Here is a 14,685-nt window from a genome sequence, read left to right on the forward strand (position 1 = left end):
TCCGTACCGGTTCACTTGAACAACTCCACTAGCTTCTCCACAAACTCCTGAGGAAGCAGAGGCTCTCTTCATGATGCCACCGGTGCGCTGGTTGTTGTGTATCTCAAAAATTTTACCAAGATAGATCTTGATTTTTGATATGCCTGTGGTTTTGGAGCTAATGCTCTGTGTGCCCTTTCTATTTTCATTTCTTCCTGCATTTCTGTCATTCCTTGGACCTTCGGGATCCATCCTTTTTTAAATTCCTTCATGTCTGTGCCCTCTTCACCCTCCTTCAGGCCATTATTTTTATGTTGATTCACCTACTATAATTTTCCAACATATCAATTTTCTGAGATAACAACTCCTGTGTCTCTAATTTTTTTTGTCACTTTCTTCCATTCCTCTGTAGTTTAAAAACAGTGTTCTGCTATACTATGAAAGGTGTGTGCACTGGTGTCACTAGGGAGGAATGAGGGGTGTGGACTGCATCGGATGACACCAAAATGACTGTCTAAGATTTTTGTGCAGTCTCAGCAAAATTTAAATATAACTAACAACTGGGATATTTTAATTTATAACAAAAAAATTAAGTCGAGCTTACATATATAAATTTAAAACTAGCTTACAAGACTAAAACTCCATGTTAGTTTACTTTTTGAACCTTCTAATGCACCCCAGTCAGAGCGGTCATGATTACCCAATTAGAATGATGCTTTAAATCATGTAGTTTCATCTGCATGTGCTACAAACGCGCGCTGTTGTTTTCATTGCTGCTTTGGTCAAATTTTCTTAGTGTTTTAGCTATGATATTGTGGTAATTAGTATTTGTGAACCTATATCAATAACTTTCTTGAGAATTAAGTAGTAAGTAAAAGGGAAAAAAAATAAGAGGCTTCCACTCAGTTACTAATAATGTAACTCAACGTAGAAAGATTTTACAAAACAATTTTATTGTTAGTATTCATATAATCAAAGAAATATTACATTTAAGCAGTTCACAACTATATTTAATTGAATTCTATTGTTTTCTTACCGAATTTCACTTTAAGAAGCGATGTACAACTCAGATTCTCGAAAATTCTCATTTATCTGACAATCTTTAAAATTTTCAGATAAATTATGACATCCAAAACAAATCAGAAATCCTCTTTTATCCAAATTTTTTTCAGAGCCAAACTGACTGAAGACCTCAGGCTGCTGGCAGCAGTGGGGATCACGGTGAGGAGGTATTGGCCAGCATTTTTTCTTGGTGAGAATTAAACATTATTTTAATGCTTAAAAAGCTTTCCCTTGTTGTTTGTTGTTTAAACATTGATACAAGTGACTTGCTGTTGCTAGTGGGCTGTTTTTTAATAAAATGATTAGTTCTCTGAAAAAAAAAAGAACTGACATAGGCCGGGTCCCAACCATTTCAAATAATCAGCTGAGCGTATGATATTGTAATTTAAAGGTCTAATTTTAATGTTGCTAGTTGTTTATCTCACTACTACTGCCGTTACATTCAGTGATCTATGGGAATTACGATTTACATACAAAAGATTACTTAGATTTCTGTGTTGTCTGGTACGGGAGGAGGTCCATGTGTGGGGTATGACATCATGAGTTATAACATTAGGTGACACCAACCCTAATGATGCCACTGGGTGTGGGTGTCTGTGGGTGCATTTTTAATACAAGTAGGGGAGAAGCCAATGTTTTATGGCCTTGTAGGTCACAATTGTCAATGTGGCTCAATGGTGCACTCTTGCCTGCCTCAGAATGCTACAAATGTCAGGCTCATTCTAACTTTGGAACACAGAATTACAGCTTGTATGTCAATGCTGCACTCCTTTGCTGTAAGACAATCAGATGGGGCTTCTTACAGGTAAAAGAAATATTGGATGCAAATAATTGTCACTGCATTTCTCCCCAGGAGCCCAGTCATAAAAGCAGGGGAATCTCCAAATTTAAACACCTGCCGTTGTTGAGATGCTAATACTTACCCACAAGACAACAGTGACAAGTTAAGTTCATAGTTGCTCAACATGTGCACATTCCAACCTTTCAAGAAACTGGCTAAAACATGTTTTGTTTTTACTTCCTAGTTTTCACACTGACTGGCTCCTCACCCTGCTGGTTGATATTACTGTTACTGAGCCCAAGCTTTCTAGTGGAGCCGAAGTCTGGTAACAACCTAGATTCAGAAAGGCATTTCACAATGATTCAAGGAGTGAATTATTAGAGTAAAAACCAATGATGAGAATTGTAACTTTTACAACTGATAGTAAAAATAAATCCCTGCAGTTGCTAAAAATAAGCTTGTTCAGGTTGAGAGAGCCACTCACCTTATTACACTATCCAGACAATTGATTTGCTGGTAGCAATATCCAGAATGCTCCTTACATCTTGGTTCATCCAAGAGCATGTTCTTTCCAACACTACATGTTGCAGCACTCTTTGATGGGCTGGCTTTCAAATCTTTGGTCTGGCTGTTTCTATCTTTTTGTATTCCTTCAAAACATATGTACTTTATCAATTAGAATGTTTACAACATAAAGCTTCCAAAGGTTAGAAATGTGATAACAGCCCAGATGGATTATTTGCAGAAAAATATTCTATTTAAAAAGGTACAAAAAAAAAAACCCATTCAGCTGCAAGAGGTTAAAGAACATTTAAACGTAATATTTATAGTTTGAAATAAATTCCTTTATTGAATTTTTTGTGTCTGAACATTGTCAGAGGCTTCTTGGCAGCAAGAGATACGCGTAACAAAGCTCGGGAACACCTGAACATCAGGATGCTCTTTATCGACAACAGTTCAGCATTTAACACTATTATCCCCTCAAAATTGATCAGCAAACTCCAAGACCTGGGACTCAACACCCCACTGTGTAATTGGATCCTTGATTTCCTCACCTACAGACCATAATTAATGAGGATTGGCAAGAACATTTCCTCCACAATCTTCATCAGTATTGTACCTCAGAACTGCGTTCTTAGCCCCCTGCTCTACTCGCTTTACACCTATGACTGTGTGACTCAGTATGACAATAACACCATCTACCAGAGAAGTGGGTTGTATAAAAAGAGCCAATGAGTCAGCATACAGGAGATTGAAAACTTGATTGAATGGTGCTCCAACAATAACCTCACACTCAAGGTCACCAAAATCAAGGAGCTGATTGTTGACTTCAGGAAGGGAAAACCAGAGGTTTACAATCCAGTGATCATTGGGAGAAAAAAAATCAGAGATGGAGAGGGTGAGCAAATTTAAATTCTTGGGAGTCACCATCTTGGAGGATCTTTCGTGAAGCCAACACACTAATGGCAACAAAATCAAAAATGGCAAGAACTGAGTGTTTAAAAACTAAAATTACAGTCCCAAAAAAATTCATTGTAAATAGCAACATTTCACAACGTTCCTTTCATTGGTTTCTATTTAATCCCAAATCACTGCAAAGAATAATGCAGTTCTACGTCAACCATGACTGAAACAAGGACAGCTGTAATGTCATGCTTGGACTTGAGGCTATTTTCAGTCATAATTATGTACATCTGGATAATGACTGCAAAATAATTAAGTCCATTACCAGTTTTGTGTCTGCGCTTTGATTCATTTTTTATCTTGTTCCCCATGAGTACTGACTGCCCTTGGTTTCTGTCCATGTGTGAATCTTTACACATTTTCTGAACCATCGTCTGAAAGAAAGGAACAAAGGGACAAAAATTACTGATTGTTTTGTACAGGGACCAAACTCTGCTGTTGATATACTATATTACAAAACTATATTCATAATAAGAGACATTTAAAATTAAGGATGTTTTAGACCAAAAGCTGGCAGAGAATCATTAACTGTTGAAGCAACATGTTCAACTGAATTCAAATCAGTGGAGGTGAACTGTGTGGCTCAACAACATGTACAAATTTGATAATTATACCATGGTAGTGGGTTGTATAAAAAGGGGCGATGAGTCAGCCTACAGGAGGGAGGTAGAAAACTTGGCTGAACGGTGTACTAACAACAACCTCACACTCAATGCCACCAAAACCAAGGAGCTCATTGTGAATTACAGGAAGGGAGATCATTGGGGGATGAGAGATGGAAAGGGTGAAAAAATTTAAATTCTTGGGAGTCACTATCTCAGAGGAATTTTCCTGGACCCAACACACTAATGTTGTTGTGAGGAAAGCACATCAACGTGTCTACTTGCTCATGAGTTTGCAGAGGTTTAGTATATCAAAAACTTTGAGAAACTTCTACAGATGTGTAGTTGCAAATTTGCTGCTGCATCATGGTCTGGTATTGGGGGGCACCAATATGTCTGAGCAGAAAGCCCCGCAAAAGGTAATAGACACAGCCAAATACATCATATCCAAAACTCTCCCCACCATCGAGAAAATATGTGGTACGCTGCCATCAGAGAGCAGTAGCAATCAAGGATCCACACCACCTAGGCCACACTCTACTCTCACTGCTGAAATCAGGAAAGAGGTACAGGTGGCACAAGACTTGTAACACCAGATTCAGGAACAGTTGTTACCCCTCCATCATCGGACTCCTAAAAAACAATCTGACTCATTTAATGACCTTTGCACTGCAATTATTACTGAAATTTTTTTCTGTATTGCAGTTTGTTTACATTTCTCCCTTTTGACATTTCTTGAACGTAGTATTTTTCTCTATCGATCAGTAGAAAATCTGCCTGGCTTGCAGTGAAAAGAATCTCAGGGTTGTGTGCGATGTCATTTATGTACACTGATAATAAATTTGAACTTTGAAAATACAACTGCATGGGAAATTTCAGCCTTGTTTCAGTGGTACCATTGGAGTCTCAGAGCCAGATGGCTGTGAAATCAATTGCCATCCTTTAACACAATCTAAAGCGACATTTCCATACATTACTAAGGAAGATCTTAACAGTCCAAGGATATTTCTTCATCAGCATTTAAACAAAGACTCTGCATTCTCAATGCAAAAAATTCTCTTGCACTTTTCAAAGAAGAACATAGAAGTCCTGGCTAGTTTTTTTTGGTTCAGTCAATGCCATTAAAATAGATTATTTGCAAATAGAATCCACTACTATTTGAGTGCAAAGCTGGCTTCCCTATTTTCCTTCCATGCACAAATTATGTTAAAAATACTTGTGTTAGTTGGGATATCTGGAGATCACAAAAGGTGCAATTTAAATCCAAATCCTTCTTGGAGTTACATGACAAATTATCAGAAATCTTGATAATTCTCAAGAGTTTTCAAAATAGCAAATATTTCCATGTCTCCATTTAATTGACTTGCACTGAATTTGTTTTAAATGCATTTGCTCAGGATTATAGATGGAAAGTGTCACCCTGATGTTATTTGCTGATTGCAAGTATTAATAATTCTTAAAGATTAGTAAGGAAGTAGCTTAATTCCTACCAAACAAGTATTAGATTAAATATAGGCAAGCCTCATGTTATAGCAGTTCAGAAAAGAGAACCACATCCTTATGGCATTCACCAATCACAACCAAAAAAATCTGGGATATGGAATTAAAAATTCAGTCTTATAAAAATTTATCTGCAATAAGAGTAAATAAACAAAACTTTTTTTTTGCAATTCTCAGCCCATGTGCAAATCATACAAATTTGCATTATGGAAAATCGTGATATGGACTATTTCCTTGAAACACAATTTCCCCCTTCCTCCCCATTACAGGTATTGCTCATACTACATCATATTTTCTGCTAAAATACTTCAATTTTTTTATTTGGTGTAAAACTTATACCTATTGAAAAACTACAATGACCAAACAAATTGTTAACTCACTTGCAAGTTCTTTTCTAGATTTGAAGCAAATAATATATTGTGATCTAGAACAAACCAGAAGGTGCAAATTGAATTCCCAGCCCAAATCAAGTTAGTTCAAGGTTGATGGCAGCTGTGTTCTTTCTGTTGAGTTCAATGGTTCTAGGCTGTTCAATTTTGAGTGTTATTTGGTAGGATAGGGCAGAGGGAAGCTGATGTACAATGTTGTTATTGAACGGTTTCGGTTGGACGATGCTGGATCCTGAATTGAAGCCAATACTGGGCTCAGCACTGATGAATCCCAAAATGCTTCAAGTTCAAATTAAGTTCCAGAAAAATAAATAGATTCATGTAATATAGTATATGTGTTGGGAGTCAACAGGAAAAACAAGAATTTGGAAGAAAATATTTGGAAACAACATTTCTCAATCCTTCCTTATAAAGTAGTAAAATAGTTTAGTTCATAGAATAAAGTTCAACTACAGTAATCACAATAGACTTCCAAATCCACCCAGGTCTTGCAGTGCCCACTTCATTACCATTCAAATCTTATTGGTATATAAATAGACTAATTTCACTAATGGTTGGGTATTACATAGTGTTGGTTTTATGTTAATCAACTTATTTGTTTGCATAAATTAACTTGTAGAAACTTACAGGCTTGTCCCAGTAGCTCTCTTCATTGATGTTACCATTGGTTTCAATGGAAGAGGCTACACTGATGATCTGTGCATGAGATCCATTACTGCCCAAACTTCCATATCCACTGGAACCATTGTTGTAAACTGGCTAAAATAAAGAAGGATACAAGTCTTAATAGAACTTGAAGGATGATACAAAAATTGCATCTAAATTGGAATATACTGGCAATGTGAATAAGTTTTACTTGTAGTAAGAGCTGTTGAATTTGCTCAGTGATGGTCTGTATTTCAGGATTGAACATCTTCACTTCACTATATCCTGGAGCAGCAAATACGTCTTCATTCAACGGACCCCTATATATCAAATATTAAGAGATATTGTACAATAAATAATACTTTTATATGTCAACATCTAAAAAATGCAATTTTAAGTGTGTAAGATTCTGAAAGATCACTTCATGCCAAATTATCTAATTTAGTTCTTTGAATACTATGGCAGTAACTCTGGCCAGAATACCTGGATTCACAAACCAATTTGCTTCATAATTTTAGTCTTAACCATCACCCAGATTAATTTAAAGAGCACTATTTCTTAAAGTTTCATAACTTCAAATGAACATTTTTTTTAAACCCTGTTTACATTGCCTTTGTTCTCTAGACTCACACATCCTCAGTTTTAATTTTTTTCTATTCCAATCCCTGACCAAAGTGTATGTTAAATTGTTCACAACAAATTACAGTTAAACATGATATTGCAGGACTTAAAATGAACATCAAAGCATCAATCAGTTAAATTCAATTTCTAATTTGTAACATAATCAAGTCCATATTGATCAAACATGAATATTTTCATGAAAATAATCCAAAACTGCTTACGTTCGGACTTTGTGTCTTCCAATAATGAAGGATACTTTTCGGCTCCAGGGATTGACAAAACTTGACCAACTAGTGTCAATGGTGATGTATTCACCATTTTGGGTGCAGAAGCGAACTGGTGAATGTTCAAAAGGTTGTCCAGCATGTTTCAGTACTAAAAGAATAAAACATACTTTTTACAAAATGAAATAAAAATTTGCTGAAGGAACCACACAGACTGCAGGGAATTTGTGGTTGAGGGGACCCGCTTGGGCTGCGGGATGCTGGAGATTGGCTCATGAAAACTCTGTATTGGAATTGGGTTAATAGAGGGTGCTGAGGGCATGAAGGGCTCCTAAAGGGCCTCGGGCACTGAAGGCTTCCTGATTGTGTCTGAGGTTTGGATCTAGAGCTCGGGTTGTCAATGGATAGTCTGTGCGGCTGGAGAGTCTCCTTATCAAGACATCCTTGTTATTGAGAGAGTGCAGAGAAGGTTCACTGGATTGATACCAGGGATGGCAGGTATTTTTATAATACTTGCTGGAATTTAGAAGATCGCGATCTTATAGAAACATACAAAATTCTTAAGGGATTGGACAGGCTAGATGCAGGAAGGTTGTTCCTGATGTTGGTGACTCTGAAAGGACTCTCTTATTGTAAGGGCCACCAGGGAACACTAATAGCAACTCTTTCACTCTTCAGCAGGCAGAAGGTAATTTAATGTAATACAGGCATACCCAGTTTTGCGAATACTCACTTTACGAAAATGTCCTTTTACAAAGAAACCAGTGTTTCACTTTTACGGAAAGATTTGAATGGGTTTTCGCTTTTACGAAAATAACCATCGACAGTAGTGAATGGGTCTTTGCTTTACGCCATTTTGGCTGACGAAAAGCTTCATAGGAATACTAGTTTCGTAAACCTGAATGACATGTTCTGTACTATTACATGACAATAAAGTAATCTTGAATCCTGAAAAGAATGCTGCATTATGTGGTCGTTTCCTTAGGGAAAATGACCAACATGGATGTCAAGTTTCCAGTAGTCACAGTTCTCCTGGAAATTTTTATCTTAAAATTTCCATCTGCAAACTTACTCTTTTTATGAATGCCTAACATCAAAGGTTGATCATCAGGGTGGAGATGCATCAGCACAGGCATTCCTAGAAGATCCTGAGGAAGATAACCCAACAGAGGAACTGCCCTGTAAAAGAAAATGGAATGATGCAATAACCTGCACAATCCACACCGACCATAGATATTAGAAAGCCATGAACTCAAATATAAAGGTTTTAAATGTAAAAAATTCCAAAAACCCACCAAACAGAAATATCACTCCAAACTCAAACTGAAGTTTGCAATGCAGATTTAGAGATAGATCATTTGGATAGTGGGGTTCAAATCACGTGAACTAAGCTGCTCAAACAATTTGGCAGATAGCAATTTTAATTGGACTTTATATAGTTTAATAAAATCCAAAATCAAAATAAAATCTAATTCTTCTTCATTTGTAAATGCCCTTAGTTCTCCACGTACCTCTCTTCAATGTCCTGGAACACACAGCTGGGGGTGTGAGTGGTGGTAAAAATCCTCTTATCATGAGGAATTCTTGGTGCTATATTAAAAAAAATTACAAACTTTTTAAAAAATCTTCCCTAATTAGCTTAGATGAGACTTGCATCTTTCTCAAGACATTAATTCACTAAAAACTTTAAAACATAATGCTCAATCAGCCAATTCCCACACTTCATCACTTATTCAACTGCAGATAGAGTGCTGAACTAACTCAAACTTTTCAGGATTGCAGTAGAGAATTTCTACTGCAGCTGTATAGGGCCTTGGTGAGACCACACCTGGAATATTGTGTACAGTTTTGGTCTCCTTATCAAGACATCCTTGTTATTGAGAGAGTGCAGAGAAGGTTCACTGGATTGATACCAGGGTTGCAGGTATTTTTATAATACTTGCTGGAATTTAGAAGATCGGGTGGGGTGGGGGGGCAGGGGATCTTATAGAAATGTACAAAATTCTTAAGGGATTGGACAGGCTAGATGCAGGAAGGTTGTTCCTGATGTTGGGGAAAACCAGAACCGGGGGTCACAGTTTCAGGATAAGGGAAAAGTCTTTTTGGACTTCGATGAGAAAAAAAATCTCAGAGTGGTGAATCTGTGGAATTCTTTGCCTCAGGAAGTGGTTAAAGCTGGCCCCTTAACTATATTTAAAGAGGGAGTTAGATTTGCCCCTTGTGGCTAAGGGGATCAGGGGGTATTGGGAGAAGGCAGGTACTAGGTACCGAGTAGATGATCAGCCATGATCAAAATGAATGGCAGTGTAGGATTGAAGGGCCAAATGGCCTACTCCTGCTCCTATTTTCTATATTTCTATGTAACACAGCAGCATTTGCATATCATAAATGTCGTGGAATAACATCCAACATAATTGTGACTGCTAAGTAATATACATGCACTTTATTCAGTTCAGACAGAATATTAAATTATTCCAAGCGGCTTGTTACAATTCTTTACAGCCCAGTCCCTGGCTCTACAGTAAAGGCTAAAATGTAACAAAATAATTAAAAAGACTTCTGTATTTTGCTTCCCATCTGATCCCATTCTCCTGAAAATACTTGTTGGCTTCTCAACTACTCCAGTTTAGTCAACATTTGTGTATGATGTTTAAAACTAGTGTAATACATTCAAAGTACAAGTTTGTTGGACTTATTTACTCATCAACTCTGTTCAAATGTTTATTTTTTTTCCAGTTATCAATAAAATGGTAACAAATGTAAGTGAGAATACACAGTGTTGTAATCAATCAAGCTTGTTGGGGGAAAAAAAAGGGTCAGCCTTGTAACAAAGGAGATATTAAGATAGATTCTGCCTGGGTTACTTATTGGAGGGTTTAATCATTGTCCACAGAAGGGAACAGGGGGGTGGGGGGGGGGGGTCGGTTTATATTACAGCTGCACCAATCACTACAAGTCGGTGAATGGGAACTCAACCTGATCATGGAAAATAATGAAACAGATTTTAAATATGCTCAATTTACAGGGACTTTCCAGACCAGCCATCCAAAGGATAGCAGACAGGGGAAGAAGCATTATGGTAGTAAAGCTCTGAGGACCTCTCAAAGGTCTTATTGCAATCAGCTCCCAAATCACTATTCAATACAACACCAAGCATCAGTCAACGTACCAAAATCCAGTTGTCAGGACTCAGTGAGAACTGCTCGTTTTATCTCCCATAGGTGACCCCACCCCTCTGTTCACCACAGATGTACATTTGTCACTTTCCCCCTCTCAATACCGAGAGCTGCCCCCTGCTGGATGAGGAATCCAATGGAGCTGCTGACCAAAAGTTAATAGCAATACACAAGGGAATGTCTGATGAATTGGATGCTCTGCCAGAAAGCTGGTGTTCAATGTCATGGAGCATCTGAAGATGCGACCACCCACACTCCCCTTTCATTGGAATAAATTTTATCTTTTTATGGATAAAAAATTATGGATGGCTCCAAGACAACATGACCAAATAAAATCAACATCAATGTTTAAAATTTAAACAAGTTATGAACATATTCAAACATTTAAATATCTAGAGGGAAATTATATTAGGTAACAGAATATTTGCACGCAGTGATTAGTTTTAAAATCAGTGTCGCTGTGCAAACAAATACCACTCTCCATCTGACAGTTTGGTAACCAATCACCATCTTTTTACAAATATGACTGGTTCCTCAATGAATCATACATTTTGAGATATTGCTCCAAAACTTTCAAGAATAGGTCTGCTACGGACTTCATAAATGGATCTGCCTGTCAGAGGGTAATTAGGATCAAATGTAGTGCACAATATTTTGCACAGAGCAAGGAACCCATCCTTTACAGCGTGGTCATGAAGAGGCGCAGGAGACAATTCCATTAGCACCAAGGACCTCAACACGAACAGGTGAGTCATGGTAGGAAATAAGCTCCTGGATGATCCTGCCAATTGCTCCAACTGTCAGCACTTTATAGGGTATGGAGACCCATCAAAACCATCATTTCTCCACAGAAAATAGGTTTTCACAATGGTGAAAGCTCAGGGGGCTAGTGCCAGAGATTCTGATAATTTTACAGCCCAGATAGTTGGCATTTTTCTCATCTACAGCCAGTATTTGCAAGTCAGGAGCTTTGAGATAATTTCCCAAAATGATCTGCATTGATCAGTAGATCTCCATCTACTGATATCCAAGAGAATGAGATCAAGCATATTTATCAATTGGATTTTCAATATTCATTTTACATGAGCTTTTACTTTTGCATTATGGCTAAACAGGTGGTCAGCTTGATCAAAGATCTGGAACAGTTGGCAAATGCAAATTTTGACTTGCTTTTAACCCTTCTGAGTTGGATACAATGAGACAACCAGCAGGGGGCTGACTTGGTTGCCTATGTTAAAAAAAATTGTTATGATCGGACTTGCTCTTCCAGCTCTCTGGTTAACCAGTTAAAACTAAACAGTCGAACTTAAACAAAAGGTGCTACAAGATGTCGTAACAAATATCTTTAAGAACTATTATTGGGGGTGGTGGAAGAGGTAATTCTGTCTATAACTTTTAAGGTTCTCACCTTCATATCCTGAGTGTACCCTTTCCGCAAGCAACAGACAGCACAGTTGGTCATCATCCTCTTCAGATGCTCGTACCTTCGTGAGATAAGGCGTCACACGAAAGGGAAAGTAATGGGTGCTACAATTTTGCTGTCGGTTTCCACTGTGAAATTGATGGGAAGAGTAAGTCCAAAGCCAGGACTGAAAAACATGCAAGACATTTGTAAAATGCTGAAATGAAGCTATACTCATCCAGTGTATAATATGGTAACAAACATTTTCATATCATTCTGGTTACTCCATCAAACCTTCTACTTTGTCATGAGTTTTGCTTCAGAGAAACACCAAGTGGTGATAATCTACATGTAATGTTCCTTTTAAGGGTTTATGCACAAAACTTGTCCATGCTGTCCTGACTGTGACCATTATGGTTTCACCTAACTGAGATCATTATGAGGTAATATGCAAATTGTACCTTGGCCTCAAGGCCCACAAACCTCTCAGTACAATCGACTCATGGGTATATCACTGGCCCAACAAATTCACAGAGAAATTTTAAAAGCAACAAAATACCTTTCTAAAACTATCACTCATTCCTTGCCAACGTGGGAAGTACAACACTGATCTCATTAATTCCCAAGAACTAGATTCTCCATTGTTCTGACCAAGATTTCTACTTCACCCAATGCCGTGTTCACAAATTTTCAGCCATATTTTCCACATCACATAAGCATCTAAAATTCAGAAGTTCTTTATGGGTTCCAAAGAGTAGCAAGAGTCTAATTTTTATGAAAGCCCTATGGAAATGCTAACCTTTCTTTAATTTCATATGTTCAACCAACTTTTAAGTGACCTACTTTACAGTTACACTATGGCATTAGAAATCAATACATGCGAGTGCACACACAGACATTATACAACTTTTACAGCTGGAAGTTAGTTTGTTATACAACCCCCATCAAGTCTGTCTTACCGATTTAAGATTAATTTTACCATACATTTAATTTTTAATTTTGTGGCAGATTTCTAGATTTATCCATTGGAGGTACACTGAATTTATGCAACACGGGATCAGGCTCTTTGACCCACCATGTTTGCATTTGCCCCTATGCTAATTTAAAATCATCCCATCTGCTTGCACATGGCTTTGTCCATCCTTTTTCATCTTGTTCATTTGTCTGTCTACATTCACTGTGCTATCGTACTTGCTTCTATAACCTCCTGACACTATTTTCCAGGCTCCTACCACACTGCCTTTAAAAAGAAAATGTGTCACTAATCTTCTTCAAACAGTCCCCTCCTCACTGTCAACCAATGGCCTCCATCTAGGGTAAAATATTCATAGTTTTATCAACACCTATCAGGTCACTTGTCACCCTCTGGCACTCTAGAAAATGCAGTCATTCTGTTCAAACTTTCCTTAATATAGCACACACCCGGATGTCAAGGGGGGGGATCCGGGAGAAACGCAGCAGGTCAAGGGGGGGGATCCGGGAGAAACGCAGCAGGTCAAGGGGGGGGATCCGGGAGAAACGCAGCAGGTCAAGGGGGGGGATCCGGGAGAAACGCAGCAGGTCAAGGGGGGGGATCCGGGAGAAACGCAGCAGGTCAAGGGGGGGGATCCGGGAGAAACGCAGCAGGTCAAGGGGGGGGATCCGGGAGAAACGCAGCAGGTCAAGGGGGGGGATCCGGGAGAAACGCAGCAGGTCAAGGGGGGGGATCCGGGAGAAAGGCAGCAGGTCAAGGGGGGGGATCCGGGAGAAAGGCAGCAGGTCAAGGGGGGGGATCCGGGAGAAAGGCAGCAGGTCAAGGGGGGGGATCCGGGAGAAAGGCAGCAGGTCAAGGGGGGGGGATCCGGGAGAAAGGCAGCAGGTCAAGGGGGGGGATCCGGGAGAAAGGCAGCAGGTCAAGGGGGGGGATCCGGGAGAAAGGCAGCAGGTCAAGGGGGGGGATCCGGGAGAAAGGCAGCAGGTCAAGGGGGGGGATCCGGGAGAAAGGCAGCAGGTCAAGGGGGGGGATCCGGGAGAAAGGCAGCAGGTCAAGGGGGGGGATCCGGGAGAAAGGCAGCAGGTCAAGGGGGGGGATCCGGGAGAAAGGCAGCAGGTCAAGGGGGGGGATCCGGGAGAAAGGCAGCAGGTCAAGGGGGGGGATCCGGGAGAAAGGCAGCAGGTCAAGGGGGGGATCCGGGAGAAACGCAGCAGGTCAAGGGGGGGGATCCGGCAGAAACGCAGCAGGTCAAGGGTGGGATCCGGCGGAAACGCAGCAGGTCAAGGGGGGGGATCCGGCGGAAACGCAGCAGGTCAAGGGGGGGGATCCGGCGGAAACGCAGCAGGTCAAGGGGGGGATCCGGCGGAAACGCAGCAGGTCAAGGGGGGGGATCCGGCGGAAACGCAGCAGGTCAAGGGGGGGGATCCGGCGGAAACGCAGCAGGTCAAGGGGGGGGATCCGGCGGAAACGCAGCAGGTCAAGGGGGGGGATCCGGCGGAAACGCAGCAGGTCAAGGGGGGGATCCGGCGGAAACGCAGCAGGTCAAGGGGGGGGATCCGGCGGAAACGCAGCAGGTCAAGGGGGGGGATCCGGCGGAAACTCAGCAGGTCAAGGGGGGTCCGGCGGAAACTCAGCAGGTCAAGGGGGGTCCGGCGGAAACTCAGCAGGTCAAGGGGGGTCCGGCGGAAACTCAGCAGGTCAAGGGGGGTCCGGCGGAAACTCAGCAGGTCAAGGGGGGTCCGGCGGAAACTCAGCAGGTCAAGGGGGGTCCGGCGGAAACTCAGCAGGTCAAGGGGGGTCCGGCGGAAACTCAGCAGGTCAAGGGGGGTCCGGCGGAAACTCAGCAGGTCAAGGGGGGTCCGGCGGA

At 40.4% G+C, this 14,685-nt stretch overlaps 1 protein-coding gene across 1 annotated transcript in view; it reads right to left on the minus strand.

Annotated features, from left to right (window-relative positions):
* LOC138742359 (period circadian protein homolog 2-like) overlaps window positions 1-14,685 on the minus strand; it is a 64,688-nt gene that overhangs the window by 21,983 nt on the left and 28,020 nt on the right. Inside the window, exons 8-15 of the mRNA XM_069896659.1 lie at window positions 11,852-11,994; window positions 8,779-8,857; window positions 8,340-8,446; window positions 7,265-7,418; window positions 6,634-6,742; window positions 6,405-6,536; window positions 3,552-3,660; window positions 2,307-2,472 (exon numbers count right to left, since the gene is read on the minus strand). Of these exons, the coding sequence (XP_069752760.1) occupies window positions 2,307-2,472; window positions 3,552-3,660; window positions 6,405-6,536; window positions 6,634-6,742; window positions 7,265-7,418; window positions 8,340-8,446; window positions 8,779-8,857; window positions 11,852-11,994 (999 nt within the window). The remainder of the gene's footprint in view (window positions 1-2,306; window positions 2,473-3,551; window positions 3,661-6,404; window positions 6,537-6,633; window positions 6,743-7,264; window positions 7,419-8,339; window positions 8,447-8,778; window positions 8,858-11,851; window positions 11,995-14,685) is intronic.

This window comes from Narcine bancroftii, chromosome 9, assembly GCF_036971445.1.
Source record: "Narcine bancroftii isolate sNarBan1 chromosome 9, sNarBan1.hap1, whole genome shotgun sequence".
Taxonomy (NCBI): domain Eukaryota; kingdom Metazoa; phylum Chordata; class Chondrichthyes; order Torpediniformes; family Narcinidae; genus Narcine; species Narcine bancroftii.